At 37.7% G+C, this 22,183-nt stretch overlaps 1 protein-coding gene across 3 annotated transcripts in view; it reads right to left on the reverse strand.

Moving 5' to 3' along the window:
* LOC126372142 (protein halfway) overlaps positions 1–21,051 on the reverse strand; it is a 62,526-nt gene extending 41,475 nt beyond the window's left edge. The window contains exon 1 of one of the 3 annotated variants that reach the window (XM_050017756.1): positions 20,831–21,051. Coding sequence is in view for 2 of the 3 variants with exons in the window: in XM_050017754.1 (XP_049873711.1) it covers positions 14,475–14,525 (51 nt within the window). In the remaining variant the exon portion in view is untranslated. Of the gene's footprint in view, positions 1–14,474; positions 14,820–20,830 lie in introns of those variants that run through there. The other 2 variants (XM_050017754.1, XM_050017755.1) reach the window with 2 other exon arrangements.
* Positions 21,052–22,183: the final 1,132 nt, after the last annotated feature.

Below are 22,183 nucleotides of genomic sequence, written 5' to 3' on the forward strand. Positions count from 1 at the left end.
GTCAAAGTAATAAACATTCTGACGATCCTTTAAATAACGCGCCTGTCATATTTTATTTTATAACAAAATAAATCAAAAATCGAGGTTTTAAAAATCCAACAACAGCCAAACTAATGGTCATACACGTTTATTGTCATAGTGAACAATGTTTACAGGTATCTTCTCGATAGTTGTGACATGTGTTTTTGCTGACCGGCACTTTTCACATAGAAACTAAAATGTAAAGTCCAATAAAAGCCAAAATAATGGTCATAGACGTTTGGTGCCATAATAATAAATGGTCAAATGGATAAGTTTTAACGGGATATACCAATATTGTTTCTTGGCCGGCACTTCACATTTTCACCAAAATGTATGAAAAATACAAGTTTTTTTTTAATTCGAATAAAACCGAAAATATTGACGCTACAGCTTTGGTGCCATAGTAATAAATGCTCAGACGGATAAGTTCTAAGGATATATACCATTTTTGTTAATTGGCCGGCACTTTACATTTTCACTAAAAATGTATGAAAAATCCAGTTCTTTTAATTCGAATAAAACCGAAGACATTGAGACTACAGCTTTGGTGCCATAGTAATAAATACTCAGACGGATAAGATCTAACGAAAATAGCAAAATTATTTTTTGGCCGGCACTTTGACTTCTGGGCCGAAATCCGATGATCTCCTTTATTGCGCATTGTTAGCCCTGCTGCCGGGTCTGCATGACAACCGTGCCGCGCGCGACGCGTTTTATATTAATCGCTTCGACCAATAGCCGTCTGACGTCCATCTACGTAGATAGCATTCATAGTTTATTGGTCCAAGCGCTCGATATAATTCGCGCCGCGCGCGGCGTGGTTGTCATGCAGACCCGGCTGATCACAAGATTGACGATTCATGCATTATTGTCATAAGCCAAGTAGGTCTTTTTTATGATAGGTCTTTTTTTATTACGTATTTTTTTAAGTCACTCACTATCACGTGAGAGTATGGTCGTGGTATATGGTAGTTTATTAATTTAGTATTATTCCTTATTCTATGGCATTGAAGTAACATACCTACTTTCGTCTTCATCGTACTAAACCAATACTAAACTGTTTACCCTTAGTGCGACATATCTCTCATCTCTTTCGCGCTAGGCGATATACTATATATCTGTCCTGCTTTCATTCGAATCATTTTTTTAAATCTCCCTGTGCACAGTCATGAAAAATATCATGTACTTACCCAGTTTAGAACCCTGTCGCACTATCATATTTGACATTTAATAAGACTTACGGTTTAATTAGTCAAAAAAGATAATGTGACACGGTTTTTAAGTTTATACATAGTAGTACTGGTACGGTCACGAGCATTAATATGTATACACTTTGGTACCATGTCACATTAACTTTTTTGACAAATTGAACTGTAAGTCTCACTAAATGTCAAATATGTTAGTGCGACAGAGTCCTAAAGTGGGTACATTATATTGCTCATGACTGTACATAAAGACCTAAGATGACGACTACATCCCAATTGGGGTAGTCAGAGGTACGCTTGTCTGTCTATCTACGCTTCTTCTTATTACAGCTAAATACCAACTTGCCGCTTTGGACTCAGTGGAGCGCAGAGCCAAGAGGATGATCAGCGCCACGCCGCTAACAACTAAGCTGCACTCCTTAGCACATCGGCGAAAAGTCGCCAGTATGTCGGTATTCTACAGACTGCACTTCGGGGAGAGTGCCCGCGATCTACACGAGCTCATTCCACCATCATCATAATCATCGTCCGTCCCCACTGCTGGGGCACGGGCCTTCCCTATGGATGGATAGGGACGCCTTAAGCCATCACGCGGACCCAGTGCGGATTGATGGTTATTAACGACTACTAATGCAGCCGGGACCAACGGCTTAACGTGCCTTCCGAAGCATGGAGGAGCTCGAGATGAAAACATTTTTTTTGTGGTCACCCATCCTATGACCGGCCTTTGCGAAAGTTGCTTAACTTCAACAATCGCAGACCGAGCGCGTTTACCGCTGCGCCACCGAGCACCTCATTCCACCATCCCCCTTTTATCTTCCTACTTCCAGACGTACAGCCGGGTTCCATCCCTATTTGGTGGATATCCCAACTATTCGCACAAAGCGCTTCGTCCTTCGTTATGCGCACTGCTAGGGAGTGGAATTCTCTGCCGTCTTCTGTATTTCCAAATGCATATAACTTGGGTGTTTTCAAGGCCAGAGTGAACAGGCACCTTCTGGGCGAGCTCGCTCCATCTTGGGCCTCGTCAGTGCCTTCGGGCATATCTGAGGCCAAAAGCAAACTCATCAAAGGTAAAAAAACACCGCACCTCCCTGTCCCGAGAGATCGTGTAATGTAATAGGGCCTTTAAGGAACGGTGAAGTACTTTTAACATAATTAGAGTCATCAAGTGTCATGTTTACAATGTTACCTAGAACTCAAGTTACATACACGTGTTAGATATATATATATATATATATGTGGGAATGAAAGTTTATTATGAACGTGATGTGTGTGAGGTGAAGTTTATAAACGTGTCCTGAGGGGGAGTGAGAGGGGAGAGAGGAAGGGGGAAGGAGGATGGCGACGGAGAGATTTGAAAGCGCGGTTGTGTTCTTGTTAAAATTCAAAAAAGTGAGTGAAAAAATATAAGAAACCTTAAAGTATTGGAGTTATATAGGTATATATATATACTTTAAGGTCCAATACTTTAAGGTTATATATATATATATTATATTATATTATATTATATATATATATAAGATATATAAAAAAATAGGTAGGTATCTCTCTCTCGTGTGGGTTGTGAGGTGGAGTACCAACCTCATCAACTCTGATGTCAGTGTTACTATTGAGCCGCCAAAGGCCCCTGACATGACTCATGTAACGACTACATACTTACATCAGTAAGTAGTAACCGGGACCAACGGCTTAACGTGCTTTCCGAAGCACGGATCATCTTACTTTCGGACATACAAGTGATCAGCCCGTAATGTCCTAAACAAACTAGGGATCACAAAGTGGTTTTTGTGATATGTCCCCACCGGGATTCGAACCCGGGCCCTCCAGATCCAGAGCCTAACGACTGTGCCATCGCGCCAAACGATTAAAAAATAAATAAATCGAACTCCCGCGCGTGTTATATGTCAGTGTCAAATCAGTGGCGTGTCAGTTGTAATTACATTATTACAGTGACAATTCATTTAAACTGCGCCCCCGCAGTTAACTCCAATTCCAGTTAATTGACTGGTACCAGCAATTTAGCTAACGGGTGATCTTTAAATGGTCTTGTTACCCGACTGTGAGATGAAAGGAGGATGAATTGTAAAAACCGGCCAAGTGCGAGTCGCGCTCGCGCACGAGGGGTACGATATGAAGAAAAAAAATACGCATCGAATTTTTCTTTACTCCCAGCAATCCCAGCCTGGCTAGCCCCACTATTTTATCTCCAACCTCTTATCGTTAATCCCCACTTAAATATTGTATGTTATTGTTCTATTTATATTTATGTGATAGGAAGTCCTGAATTGTTCTGCGATAAAACACTGCTCAGACAAGATACGAGGTATTTATAGAAACCTTAGTTGTAAACCGATATTGTTGTGGTAATGAGATTCTATTCTAATTATAACTATAGTATAATTATAAATAAAATACACATTGCGTCATGGAAAAAGATTAAATTTACCTATATCTAGACTGGTGGTACATTCTTCTAGCCTATAGGTATGTGATGTCCATCAAAATTTATAATAAACTGCTTAACATATTAAAAGAAGAAAAAAAGTGACAAAATCTTTATAAAAAAAATTAAAGAACTTTTTAATTAATAAATGTTACTACAGCACTAGCGAATATCTTAGTGATGTTACTGATGTTACTATTTGAAAAGCTTCCTTCTCTCTTTTAAACTTCTATTTTGTTGTGCCTGAAAGAGTCTGTGATGTAAAACTCATAATGTAACTTACCAACTTGTACACCATCATAGTATGCAAATAAAGAATATTGAATATTGAAGTACTTATATTATACTCTCCTGACAGAAGAGGTTAAACAAACAAACGATGAACACCACAACCATTCACCTTAACTTTGGCAAACAGCACGTAGGTAGGTACGGTCACGAGCATTAATATGTATACACTTTGGTACCATATCACATTAACTTTTTTGACAAATTGAACTGTAAGTCTCACTAAATGTCAAATGTGTTAGTGCGACAGAGTCCTAAAGTGGGTACATTGTATTGCTCATGACTGTACTAAAATAAATACTACGCATAACGTAGTACTTTGTCATACGACGTCAATGTTGTGTATGACTGAAGATGTTTATCACAGCCAAAAATGTGTCAATGTGTTTTGTTTTATAAAATTTCTTTATTAATATATCGAAATACAGTACATATCCAGTGTACATATGCCATTCCTATGTGTATATAACGTGTAATATTAGCTAAACAGTTTAGCAGGCTGAAAGACACAAAATTATATATTATATAATCTTTATGACACTAACCTAACAATAAAAGTCACAACATCAAAATCGAGTAGCTACGGATGAGCTAAACTTAACACACCTTGTCCACTATATAGCCGACAATTATGACATAAACTTAAAGAATTAGAGTTACAATTTAAATCACCAAGTTACATTAAATTTTATGCTAAATAAAATTGTTACATTAAATTTTATCCTAAATAAAATTGTTACATTAAATTTTATTCTAAATAAAAATGTTACATTAAATTTTATCCTAAATAAAATTGTTACATTAAATTTTATCCTAAATAAAATGTGTCAGTAAACATTACAAACGCTTTCTTACAGCTCATGTCAAGCCGGGACGAGCGTGTTAACCAGTACAGTCATGAGCAATATAATGTACCCACTTTGGGACTCTGTCGCATTAACATATTAGACATTTAATGAGACTTACTGTTCAATTTGTCAAAAAAGTTAATATGACATGGTACCAAAGTGTATACATATTAATGCTCGTGACCGTATACCATCGGAATCCTCCTCCTGTCCATGCGAAAGTCTTTCGATCTATGTATCGTCATTAAACCGACGCCGGGGCCATCTATCTAGAATATTGACTAACTAATATTACTTTATGGTTCAAGTCCCGTTCGAATCATTTTTTTTTTCGATTTAAATTTTCTCTAGAATACAGAGGGGTTAAAATGGCCACATCAAAGCAATTCATCTAAGAAAGCAATATTACTATTTGACATTTGTTTGCATTGCGCACTTACTTTATATGCGCAAATGTCAAATTGCAATATTGCTTTCTTAGAAGAATTGCTTCGATGTGGCTTTTTAACCCCCTAGTATATATAGCCCTATATTTCACCTAAAATAACATTTTTCTCCACACAAAGGCGTGTAGTGTACTGAGTGACTGTTTATAATAAGCTGGTAAACGCAGGCGCAGGTTCGGTGTCACAATCCTGTGCTATTTATAGATCCAACATGGATGCCGTCACAGCGTGTGTCATCTGTTTTTGTTCTGCTTAGTTCTATTTAATTATGAGTGTTTAATCACTTTGTGTTATTTGTATTAAGTACACAAAATATGTGCGTAAAAATACAGGGTGTTAGTGACATCGTAACGGAAACTTTGAGGGATGATTCAGACCATGATTCTGAGATGATATCAAGTGGAATTTTCAATCGCAAAAGTATGGAACAGAAAATAATTTAAAAAAAACACAAAAAAAAACATGAATTTTCCGACAGGAAATTCCACTTGATATTGACTTAGAATCATGGTCTGAATCATCTCTCAAAGTTTCCGTTACGATGTCACTAACACCCTGTATTTTTACGCAAATATTTTGTGTACTTACTTAATACAAATAACACAAAGTGATTAAATAGTGTTGTATAATTTCCATTACAGTTATTTTTTATTTTCCTACTGACTAGTAATTTGAGAAATCATATTTGAAGTAATTCTATTTTATAAAAACAAAGGTAAGCGTAACTCTCGTAGATAATTTCTCTGAGGTTATAATATCACACTTCTGGCCTCAAAGTACCTGGCTGGCTAGCAGTCGTGGGTACAAACATACAGATCCCTGAGGAAATGTTCATTGCTCCTTAATTCGTGGCTTCCTTCAGAACAGGTCTGTGTGACGCTACTTGCAAGATATAAGCTGGCCGCTCGATTAGTCAGCTTCTTTGAGACATTCCCCGCCACAAAACGAAGACTAATCTTCTACTTATCATCTCGGTTGTGAGGTGGATGACCAGCCTCAGCAATCCTGGTGTCAGGGTTGCTATTGACCCGCCAAAGAACCCTGACTACGCTCATGTAGCAACTACGTACTTACATCAGTAAGTAGCAATAGGGACCAACGGCTTAACGTGCCTTCCCAACCAGGTGATCAGCCTGTAATGTCCTAACCAAACCAGGGATGATATGTCCCCACCGCGAACGAACAAACGGATACTTAAACATAGCTGGCGAGGAATTATATACTTACTTTATGTAACAAGAACTTTTTCTTTTCTTTTTATTTTACCTAAATTTTAGACAGATAAGACTAGAGCACAAGAAAGAACAATTTGAAAAAGTAAAGTAAGTAAGTAAGATGTTATTTTTTTCATAAGAATACAAAAAATATTGGTACTAACAATAAAAATCCCCATAAAACCGATTCCTCGGTTTGTTTTTGGGAGTGGAGTTCGCTTAAAGTTATTATGTTTTAAAATAAGTGCTTACAGTAACCGATAACCTATTAAAGAGTTTTTACAACGGGAATATTGCCATTCTGGGAACATTTGCAGGAACGGCGCATCACTAGATACAGGCCTTACGCGTGTAAATATGATTAATAATTATCGACTTAACTATGGGTTTAGAATATAATTAATCGTGAACAGCAAGCCGTTATGGGATTTCCGTTTAAACAGATGTCTCTGATCATATTTTCCTGCAAGTGTACTTAAGAAGTAGGTAGGTATTTCAAATCCGTATTCAATACGTACAGCCAGTAAATAAGTGAAAAGAAAAAACAAATTTGTACTTACAAATTGATTTCACACATCAGCTTTGACAGATCATGTACTGAAAATATTATGAGTAGAGTTGTCCTCCGATGTCGTTAACATATGTTTTGAATGTAACATCTAGATTTTGTATTATTCTTTTTTTTTGTTTTGGTTTTCCCCGAATGGTAAGGCAAAGGGAACTATGCCCATACAGCCATGTCTTACGTATTTTTTTCTTGATGATTGATGAAATGATGAAAGATGATGATGATGAAACCTAAGCCCCCACCCTCGGAGTAGACTCCTACTCCGAACCCCAAACGAATTAACTCAAAAGTCCGCATAAACTTTCGAGTTATGAAGCGGCTTCCTGGCACGAAGCGAAAATAGGCAGATACACTTTGTTTATTGAATACTCTTATATAATAAAACTCGCGAATGTCTTCCGACTAACTTAATGCAATCATTAACCACAAAACACCACTTCGTATTAATTATTTAGATTATTCAATGAAGGAAGCAACTGTCCCGTTCCCGTTTCCCGCCAAAAAGACTTTGTGTTATTCTTTTCATGTTTAATTTATTCTTCGACCTGTTTCCGATTTGGATGAAGATTACATAAAGATATTAAAAATTAAAATTTATTTATTTCAGATAACAATGATCCATAATTTACATAATAAAACATTCAAATAAATTAAAATAATAAAATTAGATAAAACAAATAAAACCAATTAAAATATAAAAAAATACACTTCTCATCAAAAAAATCGAAACACCTTGCAAGTTTACGTTTTGTCAGGATTATCAGAAAAATGTGTACATTTAGGAATAAATGTTAAATGTCGTTTAATAGTGAGTAATATGAGCTTATCAAATCTTAATGTTAATGTTCTAAATTTAAATGAATTTTTCATAGGTTTCGTATTTTGTTAAATGAGTCATTTTTATTCCGTATGGAGTATAAAGGAAATGGATAAAACAACACACGTAAATGAAAAAAAAAGCTAAAAAACGTTTATTTAATAACTTGTATTCCCTCCCCGAGCTCTAATTACTGCTTCCATACGGTTCTTCATCGATCGGATGAGAGTCACGATCACATGCTGTGGTATATTGTCCCATTCCTCTTGGATTGCATCTTGCAGCTGGCTAAGTGTTTCTGGGGCAGGATCTCTTGCTCGAATTCGTCTCTTTAATTCATCCCACAGATGTTCAATGGGATTCATGTCCGGGCTTCTTGCTGGCCATTCCATAATAGAGATATCGACTTCGTTAAGATAATCTCGTACGACGCCCGCGGTGTGAGCCCTAGCATTGTCGAGCATGAATATGAAGCCGTTGCCAATAAAATGTGCATAGGGCATCACATGAGGCTCGAGACACTCTTCGACGTACCGATGACAGTTTAGTGCAGGCAGACGTGGCCCAGACACGAAAGCAAGCTCTGTCTTACCGTCGGCGCTGATTCCTCCCCAAACCGTCCACGAACCGCCACCATAGCTGACCTTTTCTTCAATGCAGCATTGTGCATAGCGTTCTCCGTCTCTTCTGTAGACCTTGTTCCTTCCGTCGTTACCATACAGCATAATTTTACACTCATCAGAAAAGAGAACTTTGCTCCACTGTAGGTATGACCAATTTAGGTGCTCACGTGCAAAGTTAAGGCGCGCTCTTCGATGGTCTGCAGTTAATTTCGGCCCATTTGCTGGCTTATGCGGTACCAGTCCACGATCCTTCAACCTTCTTCTAATTGTAGAGTTACTTACAGCCACCCTTCGTACAACACGAAGCCGCTGCTGCAGTTGAAAAGCGTTAAGGCGTCGATTTCTTAAAGAAGTTGTTACAATAAATCGATCATCTCGCTCAGAAGTGACCCGATTCCTGCCAGAACCTGAACGGCGCGTGAACAAACCAGTCTCCCGATAACGTTTATAGACTCTATGAACAGATGACAGGCTTAGATGCAGTCTTGCAGCCACAACACGCTGACTAAGGTCAGAATCCAGCAATGCCACAACTTGGGCGGCTTCTGTGGGCGAAGTATCCATACGTTTTAGAAAAAAAACCTTTTTTCAGACGTCCCAAAGTCACAGTATTGAAATAAAAAACAAAAAGTTTAAGGATAGGCGCCAATTTTTAGTTTTTAAACGCTAAATGTACTCCAACCCTAAACACACATTTGTCTCAAAACAGTGATTCATTTCGTTTATAAGATAAACAAATGAAATTCTAATTTTGAATTTAGAATTTTCGCTTATTACTGTAATGGCCAAACTGCCAGCTATACATTTATGTATTTTTTTTCATCGTATGAATTCTTTTTTGTGTTAAATTCGGACAGAAACAATGAAAACGGAAGTGTTTCGATTTTTTTGATGAGAAGTGTATATAAAACATAAACTAATTATATTATAAAAATTAGATATTGTATTTTCCAGATTTCCTAAATATCCTAATTTGCGAAACCAGAAATTACTTGCACATGCAATGCGTGTGTATTTGTGTGCTTCACGTTAATATGTGCCATTTTTGCAGGCAAAGCTAAGACGACCTGGGGGGTTAAAATGGCCACAACGGAGCGATTCATCTAAGAAAGCAATATAGCAATTTGACATTTGCGCATATAAAAGTAATCAAATCAAATCAGATCAAATATATTTTATTGCACAGAACAAAATTTCAACAATTAGACATAACACATGAATACAGTACAATTTGGGCGACCTTATTGCTCTAGAGTAATTTCTTCCCGGTGTTACTTGGATGCGGGATGGTGCAACAAATAATGAATACCTAAAAGTAAAACTAAAGTAATATAATAAATACTCTATACTATACGTACATGTATTAATAAATACTCAATATAATATCCATATACTTATACTAACTACACTACTACTACCTACTTCCACTTTCTTTCTTTCTTTTTTTCTTTCTTTCTTTCTTTCTTTCTTTCTTTTTTCTTCTACTTTCTTTTGGTTAGGTATATTTTTAGTTAAACAACCTCTGTGGTCTAGTGGTTAGAGCGTAAGGCTCACGTTCTGGAGGTCCGGGTTCGATTCCCGATGGGGACATTGTCGAAATCACTTTGTGAGACTGTCCTTTGTTTGGTAAGGACTTTTCAGGCTTGAATCACCTGATTGTCCGAAAAAGTAAGATGATTCCGTGCTTCGGAGGGCACGTTAAGCCGTTGGTCCCGGCTATTAGCCGTAAAAAACACCTCCACCAACCCGCATTGGAGCAGCGTGGTGGAGTATGCTCCATACCCCCTCCGGTTGATTGAGGGGAGGCCTGTGCCCAGCAGTGGGACGTATATAGGCTGTTTACGAACAAACGAACATTGTAAAGAAAATTATTGAAAATTATACTTATTATTAAAAAAAAAACACAAAATTTAATTATATTTTTATGTTTAAAATATTCCTTTAAATTATAATAATATTTGTTCATAAGCCATTTCGTTACGTTAATTTTGAACTTGTTTCCAGTCAGTAATTTCAATTCATTTGGCAGATTATTATATTATAATTCAATGCACATATTTGATGCATTTCTTTTATGCATGTTGGTTGGAATAAAAGATCTGGCCAGTTATACTGTTAAAATAGATAATTTCTCAATGATTTCCTTACTCTATGTTTCTGTACTGCTGTCCTACGCCACGATTCAATACGCCTATCATGTCAAATACTACGGCTGCGTTCGACCGTATTAGTGATGTGCCGGATCGTTAAAAATGTATATCCGCGGATACGGATCTGAATACGGATATTTAGTGTAAAGATCCGCGGATACGGATACGGATCTTTATTTTCTTAAAAAACAGATTAAAGTTTTACTTATTTCATTGTTTTAAAAGTGATATTTTATCTTGCTTTCATTATAAAGATCTATCTATCTAAATGTTTGCAATATAAAGGTGCCAAATATTTGATTTTAAGAAGAAAAAACAATCCGAATGGAATTTTATAGTTTTTTATTTAATAATTCTACTTAATCACCTGAAAAAGATCCGTAAAAGATCCGCGTGAAAAGTAACGGACACGGATACGGATACGGATTTTTCTTTTATCTCGGATATCCGCGGATACGGATACGGATACGGATATTCGGAACATCACTAGACTGTGTCTATGTAATTTACATTCTAAATGTTTATTCAGATCTCGTTCTAGATATTTATAATTACAGATAAACTAATAAACGGTCCCAGTTGGATGGGGGCCAATTGTGTGTTGTTTGTGTCTGTAATGAATGTACATAAATAATGTATATATTTTAGGTTCTAGATAGATAGATAGATCGTTTATTTGCATGAACACAGTACAATGGTCTTAATAAGTAATATGTATGTCCTTAGTGTATTCAGCCTGCTTGCAGGCGTGCAAATATTAATTTACAATAAAAAGTATAATACAAATTTAGCTTGAAACAATTGGCATGCACTCAAAACATAAAACTTTCTAAAATCAACAACATTAAAATTTACATTTCCAAAATATCGTGTCATGTTATAACAGGTCAAAATTAAAATTTAAAAAAGAAAAGTCAACGGTTAATAACTAATAATAAGTTAATAACAATATAGACAATTATTTATCTTTATAGTCTAAAAACTCTCCTACACTATAGAACCCTAAATTACTTATCCATTTTGTTAGAGCGGTTTTGAATATTTTGCCGTTTAATAATTTTAGAGAGTTAGGGAGCTTATTATACACCTCAATGCTCATGTTAAAAACATTCTGTTTGTATAAGTAGGACTTAGAGCTTGGTTGGTGCAAAAGGTTGACATACTGATTCCTCAGTGGTCTCCTTGACACCTGTGAGCGCAATTTGTAGTATTCAGGATGCGTCTTAACAGCAGCAGTGGCGACTCTAGGGCGGTGCGAACGGAGCGATCGCATCGGGCACCGTTATAGGGGGCTACAGCTACTAAGCTACACCCCGGAAACTCCATACAAAAGTGTCATTCCTACAGACTATAAACAGTCTGCGCTCTTCCCCTTACTCCTTACCGGCTTACGGCAATCTAAGACTAAAGTAAGACCCAGAGGGGGTGAGGTTGGCATCTCATACAAATTGGGGGGGGGGGGGAAGTTACCGTTTTTTATATGGTACTTCTTTATTCTATGCCTAAGCTTTAAATCAGTCTGTCTATTTCTGCAGGAAATCGATATAGACCCCGCCATAGGAAAGAAAGAAAGAAAAAAAGAAACGTTTATTATAAATACGTTACGTTACGTTACGTTACGTTACGTTCATAGGCGTGGTTGGACTCCACCCCCTCACACTCAGGTCGATATTCCTCTGAGACGACGCCCTGAGCCGAAGTTCGCGTCGCATGAGAGTCCTCAGCGCACCCCATTTGTCATCAAGGCCAATTTGTTAACGACATCTTTGACTCAGATCTACAATAAGTCACGTCAAAAAAGCGGTTCGCTTCGTGTGAGAACCTTCAGCGGTCCCCATTTGTCCGGCCAAGTAGTCAATGCCATCTTTGAGTACAATAAATCAGTAAAAAAGAAACAAAAACGTCCGTCTGTTCATCTGTCCATCCTTCCTTTATGGCTGCATCTTTCGACCCTTAACAGGTAGCTAGCCAGTTCCTCCCTTCAGTACCTACCTGTCAGATTTTTTATCTATACTGAATCGTAAAACAATGGTATACCTACAGCATAGGTAGTGTAGATAAAAATGTGTTTATTTGGCTGGGATGTATATCGACTGTCGAATGTTTTAGCTAAGTAGTTACCTATTAGTGCTGATTTCAGTGCACACCATCTTAATTTTAGTTTAAGTTGTACCTGTCAGTTTCTTATTCACCAAAAAGGAAAGGGACAGATACTAATAGACAGGCATAAAAGTTATGGAACACACGTCAATTTTAGGCAGAAATTGGTGCTAATTCGTGTAAACACCATCTAACTTTATTTTAAGTTATATCTGTCATTTTCTTATCCGCCGAAAAGGAAAGGGACGGGTACTAGACAGGCATAAATTTTATGGAACACACGTCAATTTTAAGCACAAACCTAAAACAACGCTATAAAAATTTTACATTGGCCAATAACCCGACAGAATTATGTTGACAGCACACGTCAAACGGTTTGCATACCAGCGAGATGCCTTTTCGATTCGCTCGGGTCAATGATTCCTTTACTCATTCTTCCTAAAATTAAGAGCTGTTAATCCGTCCCTTCCCTTTTCGGCGGATAAGTAAATGACAGGTACTTATAACTTAAAGTAAAATTAGAAGATGTCTGCAGGAATCGGGGCCATCAAAAAATATCCTTCGAAAATTTCGGGATCTCGCGAAATTGATATTTCCAATCCCGTGGGATATCGAATTTACAATCTCGAGTCGGTATTGCATTGCCTACTATGCATCTTCTACTATGAAGCGTAATTCTCGTACAATACATCGTTAATCGTGTTCTTTAGTCATTTTGTTTTATAACCAGAAGAAAAATGATTCATTTCTTGGTAATAATGACGCTTTGTAGTAAATAGGTATGAGGAAAAATATATCTGCACTATTTTATTGCTTTTCTATTTTAAGAGTGTTATCTAAGCTATTGTTTTGTCCATATCAATATGTTATATTTAACAAAATATCTATTTTTATGTTGTTATAACTCACGCCTGTGTGTTCTATAGCCTCGTAAAGCCGAGGTTTCCAGACACAATAGTAAAACAATGGAGTTTGGATTTTAAAGGGACTGTCGGCGTTACGACTATAGGGGTAGGCAGCGGTACAAGTCACCTGAGGTCAAGTTGTAGGTCTTAATTACTTATACCAAAACGTAAACGTAATATGATTAGAGAGATATATCTTTCGTCTCTTTTGTACTAAGCTGTACAGTAAATAGCGTGAATGATACATCCTATTTAAATTCTCAGTTACATACATACAGCTTAGTACAAAAGAGACGAAAGATATATCTATGTAACTGAGAGATTGGATGTCTCATTCACGCTATACTCAGAGTATGCTATACTCAGTGTACTATACTCAGAGTACTATACTCAGAGTATGCTATAATCAGAGTATAGCATACTATACTCAGTATAGAGTATAGTAGTGTAGTATAGTATACTATCTCTCAGTTACATACATACAGCTTAGTACATAGTGAGTATATTATGAAACCGCATCCACCTAATTAGTATAAACTCGCGCTTACTTCCCAACGGTGTAAGCAGAGACTACGGAACTCTACTTGCTTCGATCCTGCCATACTTAATTCGTTTTTCAAATTAAGTAGGTATCGAATTAAAAAGTAATTTTTAAAACTGTGATTAAGTACTTACCTGTAACATTTTATTTAATAAGTTATTACATAACAACATTGACCCAAATTATCTTCTGCACCGCTGTGCTAATATGACAACAGATTAGTGGGAAAAATATTTTAATTTTTTTTCCGCTCGTCAGATAAAAGTGCATGTCAAAATAAAGATAGGTACTTATGTACTTACATCAACATAGCAGGTGCGAGGTCTGTACATTTTCCCAAACAATTTCACCATTTAAAAATAAACCACAGTCGGTCCTATTCTAAAATAAACACTGCACCGCAACTTTCCAACTCTATCGGAATTTCAAAAATGCATACCGTTCACACATCGCGAACCAATCCATGTTGGCTCTTCACTGCACTGGATAGGAACTAAATGTATCACTGGGATTCGATTTCGTTTTTTTGGCATTAGACAGTCGATTTCATCGGTCTATCGACACTGTCCTGTTCAAACTTTACCGACCGCGACACAATAGTTTGAACGCAAGCGCGTTTACCTACTGAGCGTCCACCAACTTGTATGCTCCGGCTTCTCTGTAGTGCGAGCGAGAAGGAACACCTTTATCAACACGTACTGCTATAAAAATACACCAGAAAGACAGAGACAGATATGTTTTTGGAGTGTTCGTCTGTGGTATCCGGTACTCGATTGGAGAATTCGTGTATGAATGTATGTTGAGGTGCAGATAAGCGTGGTCAGTAGTTGACCCTGTTGCTATTGATACCGGACGATTGGTATCATCAGTTTGTTATTAAGTCCCTAACAATAAATACTATTATTCAATAATTGATTCCTTCAGAGAAGCAGCTTGTCGTGTTAATAAAACCGTGTTATTCACTTGTTGATTTAACTTTTCTTTGTTTTTTCATCCGATAGTGTGTTATCTAAAAGAAAGATTAAAGAAAAATGTTCATTATTATTAAGTACTCAGAATATAAATAGAATAGAATATAAATTGTTTATTATAAAAAAAATGTTCACAAAATTATTTTCCCCTAAGGTTGCCAGGCTGAAATTTCTGACCAGCAATAAGACCTCCTATGGTGCTTACGTTATCTGTTTGTAATGTAACAGTCCTATTGTTGATATATATTTAGTACCCTGTAGTGGATGCCTTTTTTAGTCTATCTAATATTTTTAAATTGGTTTAATTGGTGTAATTACTTTATTTTTAGTTTAAACTCAAGTGGGTAAAATAATATTACTTGGGTAACCTGGGGGATTAAAAAGCCACATCGAAGCATTTCATCTAAAAAGCAATATTGCTATTTGATATTTATGGACATTGCGGACTTACTTTTATATGTGTAGACAAATTGCATCACGGAATCCGCTTACCTAACCTGAAAATTACAGGTCCGGTTTTTTACAATACAGGTTAGGTCACATACTTCCGATAATGCATTTCTCATTGAATTGAAATGCATTTTTCATTGGTGCCATTTTTTCATTTCACCTGTGCTGGATTAGAACCTGCGACCTCAAAGTGAGAAGCAAGCGTTCTACTAACTGGGCTACCTCGGCTTCTGAATGATAAAATGGTAAATGACAAATTGTAATATTGATTTGTGGCCTTTTTAACGCCTCAGGTAGGTACCTAAGTTATCAAAACTCTCGAGTATAATAAATTTAAGTCTCTCAGCTAAACAGCCTCTGTGGTCTAGTGGTTAGAGCGTTAGGCCCAAGATCTGGAGGTCCGGGTTCGATTCCCGATGGAGACATTGTCGAAATCACTTTGTGAGACTGTCCTTTGTTTGGTAAGGACTTTTCAGGCTTGAATCACCTGATTGTCCGAAAAAGGTAAGATGATTCCGTGCTTCGGAAGGCACGTTAAGCCGTTGGTCCCGGCTATTAGCCGTAAAAACACCTCCACCAACCCGCAGTGGAGCAGCGTGGTGGAGTACGCTCCATACCCCCGCCGGTTGATTGAGGGGAGGCCTGTGCCCAGCAGTGGGACCTATATAGGCAGTTTATGTTATAAGGCTCTCAGCATCCACACAAGGACTTGTTTCGTACAAATGACTTCAACGAGATCATTGTTCTTGTTTCATAATAAATAATAATGTTTTTTTTTACCATAACTTTAAAACTACTAAGCCGTCTAAGTTTATGTTAAGTTATACCTGTCACTTTCTTATCCGCCGAATAGGAAAGAGACGGGTGATGGACAGGCATAAAATTTATGCAACCCACGTCAATTTTGCAACCACCGTTCTACACGCCCTATCTATGGAGTATTGAAGGCGATTACTCCACCGACAAGAGCGCAGCTCTTAAATAAAGAGACCCACTTTGCCCACATTCTCATGTCAGAAAGGACACAATCCCTGTCGGTTTTTACGACATACCCGAGAAGTAAAGCGGCTAATGTATTATGTTTTTTATTCGACCCCAATCCAACATAGAAATATTGTGCAATATCGTAAACAAAATCTTAAAATAACAACGGTATGCTATGTAAATACCATGCAGAGATTATAAATGCATCGTAAAATGCAATTGCATTAACATACGCAGACCACTGCAATTTTATTCGTATGCAATTTTGCTCCAAGCGCCTGATTAAAAAGTACAGTGATTGAATAACATCGTATCGTACACGTTGCTTTTAAAATTGCATAGGCGCTTCTTATTTCTTGTTGAAACTGAGCAAGTACCGAAGAAAATATCTAAAGTAACAAACATAGATATAAATTCCTTATACTTATTAAAGAAGACATAATCTTTCAGTCGGTTTTTAGTCTCTAATTTTTCTAATTTGATTTAATTTTAATTTAATTTAATTTTACTATTTTATTGATTATGGAATTATAATTTTTGAATTTTAATTTTATAATTACTAATGTAAATATTGGTTACATGCCTGAAATAAAAAGATTTTATTTTATTTTTATTTATTTACGACGTACTTGGGATTGGAATGATAATCAGTTAAGTAGAAGGCAGTTTTTCTTTTTTTTATTGACTAGGTATATATTTTTTTCTTGATTGAAAGCCTCGACCTACCCGAAAAATAGCTGCGTGGTAGAGTATGCTCCATACTCCCTCCGGTTGATTGAGCGGAGGCCTGTGCCCAGCAGTGGGACGTATTAGACTATTTTAGATAGTTTTTTTTTTTAAACCAGTAGGAAACTACAAATACGTACATGTAAGTTCTGAAACTGCAGGAAAATTCCGATAGAGGGCAGGATAAATAAAATACCAATAAATGCCAATCTAAATACATAAAGGAGAAACTGACTGACTGACATATCAACGCACAGCCTAAACGGGTAAACGTAGGCATTTGAAATTTGGAAGGGACGTAGCTTAGGTACCGTAGGTGCACTAAGCAAGGAATTCCCGGAATTCACGGGTAATTAGCGGAAAAATCCTTTTGTATGAAAAATCTAAACCGCTTAAGTTAGACGCTTGAAATTTGGCATGCAGGTACCTTAGTTAACTTAAAGCTTAGTTGCAACAGGATATTGCAAAATTCCCACGGGAACGGGAGTCACCGCGAAAAAACATTTGTATGAAAAAATCGAAATCTGATATGCACTCCCACACACACAAAGATCTCTCTTTTATAACACGCCACGCGGACGAAGTCGCGGGCAAAAGCTAGTGTTGTATAAAACGACGGCGATACGGCTCACCAACTTACCCCGATACCAACCCCGCCGGCGTGGTCGACGACTTCCCACACTCAGCGCTTATCGCTATCGACCCACTAGGATCGATTAATTCTTTCAAATATTTTTTCCTCTCAGACGACGCCCTGAGCCGAGGTTCGCGCCCAACTGGGCACCCTTAGACATGTTGTCTTAACCGTTGTACCAAGTGAGAGCCTTCAGCGCTCCCCATTTGTCCGGCTAAGTAGTTAATGCCATCTGCGGCAAATCTACAATAAGTCACGTCCAAAAAAAACATGAAAAAGCTCACCAACTATCACGTTGGTGTAACAGAAAGCTAGGTGAGGTGTGGGTACTTAGTTCACCTTGCGATGGATGTACCTCTGACTACCAGCTCAGCTTATGTTATGTTGTTTATGTGTTATCGTGCAAAAGTATTAGCTGGTTGGTGGCACTGCGACGAATGTTGCACCTCACGCTTTATTTGATAACTCATACACACACATACTCATACATATTTCTCACACTAACATGGCCTGGCTTACTTCGCCTTAAGTCGTGCCCTTGTTCGTAGTTTAAAAGATATGTTGCTGTTGCAGTTTCTTGTCATTTCTCCTCAGCCATAACACCTTGCGAAATGACGTAGATTCAAAAATGTTAAATTAACCTTCAAATAAATCTATAGTCGTGTCGTGGTTGTTAATTCTATAGTCTCTGCTTACCCCGGTGGGAAATAGGCGTGAGTTTATGTATGTATGTAAATTAACCTTCAATTTATCCATGATAATTACGTTGAATAAATGGTTCTGATTCTATATAAGGCACTTGCACCGATTAAGGATTACCTTTATTAGAATCGTTACAAATTGAAATTATAAAGATTTTTCTACTTATAATCTTTAAAATAATAAATATAATTTTATGAAGAATCTAACCATGCCAAATATTTGCACAAATTAGTAAAATTCAAAAATTCAAAAATATTTATTTTTCAAAATTGGCTTACAAAGTTAGCGCTTTTTGAAAGTCAAACATAATTAAATTACATAATGGCCCCGATTCCTGCAGACACCGCCTAATTTTATTTTAGGTTATATCCGTCATTTTCGTATCCGTCGAAAAGGAAAGGGACGGATGATTCACAGCTCTTAATTTTAGGAAGAATGAGTAAATTAATGTGTCGGGTTATTGACTGACGTAAAATTTTTAGACGGTTGGTTTAGATTTGTGCTTAAAATTGACGTGTGTTCCATAAATTTTATGCTTGTCGATTACCCGTCCCTTTCCTTTTCGGCGGATAAGAAAAGGACAGATATAACTTAAAATAAAATTAGATGGTATTTACAGGAATTAGCACCATTATGTAACTAGCTGTAAAACTACTACCACATCGAAATCTGTAACGCTGAGGGAAAGACGTGGCCAGAAAACCTCCCAGCACAGGGCCCTAGTCCTACTGTTTCATGTTTTCCTTTCTTTTCTTTTAATCCAGTTTGTATTACATTTGTATTACAGTATGTTTTGTTTGGCTTTGGCCAAATGTTTATGTTTTTGCTCAATGATAACGGCACGTCTTCTATCGTGTGGGTGGTGAGGTGAATTACCAACCCCATCAACCCTGGTGTCAGGGTTACTATTGAGCCGCCAAAGGCCCCTGACATGACTTATGTAACGACTACTTACATCGGTAAGTAGTAACCGGGACCAACGGCTTAACTTGCCTTCCGAAGCACGGATCATCGGATGCAAGGCAGTGTATCGTAAGTAATCGTAACAGAATTTCAGTTAGCCATAATAATTTTATTATTATGATTCATTTTATAGCAGCTGATTGCCATCCAATCGGTTTTACACCACATAATCGCTTACTCTACATCTATAATATACACAATATCACGCTAGTATCCCTATGAGGGTGGGCAGAATACGTTATCTTAAAGAGCCCTATGTCCCTTGATTGGTAAGGACATTGCAGACTTGAATCACCTGATTGTCCGAAAAAGGGAGATGATTCCGTGCTTCGGAAGGCACGCTAAGCCGTTGGTCCCGGGCTACTGCCCAAACACCTCCACCAACCCGTGGTGGAGCAGTGTGGTGGAGTATGCTCCATACCCCCTCCGGTTGATTGAGGGAAGGCCCAGTTGGATGCGAACGTCGGCTCAGGGCGTCGTTTGAGAGGATTATATTTGAAAGAATTAAGGTTCTGAAAGCGATAAGTGCTAACTACATCAGAAATCAGAATCATTTATTCAACGTAATTATCATGGATAAACTTGTTGAAGGTCAATTTAACATTTTTGAATTTACGTCATTTCGCAAGGTGTTATAGCTGAGGAGAAGAAATGACAAGAAACTGCAACAGCAACACATCTTATAAAAACCAATGAGAGTATTACAAGTTATTTAATAACTAGAGGAACACATTCAATACCAGACATTTTTATCATTTAGGTAGTCATTAATCTTATAATAAGCTACATAAAGTAAGCTTCACATGAGCTTTAAATGTATTTTCTGACAAATTTAAAATATTACCTGGTAGTTTATTGTAAAAACGTATACATAACCCCAAAAAAGATTAATTTAATTTACTTAATCTAGAATTTTGAATAGCAGTTTTATTTTTATTTCTTGTATTGTAAGTTGCCTTTCACAGTTTCTCGGAAGGAGAGATACATTTTTACGAACATACATAATGTTTTCATAAATATATTGACTTGCGACCGTCAGTATATTTATTTCTTTAAACAGCTCCCTTAAAGAGTCCCGACGAAGCAGATTATAAATAGCGCGAACTACGCGCGCGAGGTCGCTATCGGGGTTCTACTCACTAGACGATGAACTATATCTCTGACATCCTTATATTTTTACGTTTTACAGGAATAATTAAATAAAGATTAAGACCCACAATAAACTTACCTCACAGGATGATTCCAAACCGATTCAACCAGTTTTCACTAACACTATTGGCTCGACCGGCACACCACCTATCAAGTTGGTCTGACAGAAAGCTCGGTAAAGTGTGGGTAGTTAGGATAGTTACCTGACTACCCCCATTGGAATACATATAGCCGTATGTTGATTCAACCAGATTCAATCATTCAATCACGGTTACAATATGTTCAATCGCGGTGACACCAATAGGTACGGCACATTGCTAATTACTAACCGACGCGGATTTGACGCGCCTTATCCGCGCGCAGTTAAGTTTATCAACTCTGTTGATAACCAGCGCGCATGTGGCGCAGGTTGGCGGTTGTGTTGCGGTTAATATGTGAACCAATAAAAGAAATAACCACTTTGAAATGGTGTAGTTTTACTTTTAAAAGGTTCAGGAGTTCTCGAGGAGAAGAATAAAGAAAATCGCGTATTAATCCATCCATACTCGTCAGCATTATCCCGTTTTTCGCAGGGTCGGCGCACCTAACCTGAAGATATGACAGGTCCGGATTTTTACATTGAGGTCGCAGGTTCGAATCCAGTACAGGCCTAAACCAATGATTGTCGAAATTGTTTTCGAATTCATGTTTGGATCATAAATTACTATCACGTGCTCAGCGGTGAAGGAAAACATCGTGAGGAAACCCGCATTCCCGAGAAATGCATTTTCGGAGGTATGTGACCTAACCTGTATTGGGCTGGTTTTCCCTTCGCGGGTTGGAAAGTCAGACAGGCAGTCAATCGTTTCATGCGGAAAGCCACGGGAGCTCCGTGGTTCCTTCGCAATGAAAATCTGCACATTGACCTAGGTCTGCCAACCATTGCCCAATGGCTGAAATTAGCTTCCAAACGTTTTTTCGATTCTACTCCGCACCACCCAAATCCCCTGGTAGTTGCGGCTTCCGAATACATTCCGCTTAGGGACGGTACTGAAAAGTATCGGCGTCCGAAAGACGTAATATTCGATCCCGACGACCCTATTACTCTAGCCATAGAGGCAGCCAATCAGCTCGCGACACCAAACACTTCAGGACCCCGATACCGACCCCGCCGGCGTGGTCGACAGGCAGAAGACAGGCAGTCGCTCCTGTAAAAACCGGACCTGTCAAATCTTCAGCTTAGGTAAGCGGTCCCTGTGGAAAACGCGATAACGCTAGGGAGATGATGAGACGTACACACATATTACATACTTATATAAGTTTGAATAGGGTTTTGGCGGCGACGGTGTGCTGCCGCCAAAGGATGTTTTCGGGGTACCGAACAGAGCATAGTACCCCGCTAGCCACAAGTTAGTAGTGTGACTAGGGATCGACGATCCAACGGTGTTGTGTT

Source organism: Pectinophora gossypiella, chromosome 13 (assembly GCF_024362695.1).
Source record: "Pectinophora gossypiella chromosome 13, ilPecGoss1.1, whole genome shotgun sequence".
In the NCBI taxonomy this organism is placed as follows: Eukaryota; Metazoa; Arthropoda; class Insecta; order Lepidoptera; family Gelechiidae; genus Pectinophora; species Pectinophora gossypiella.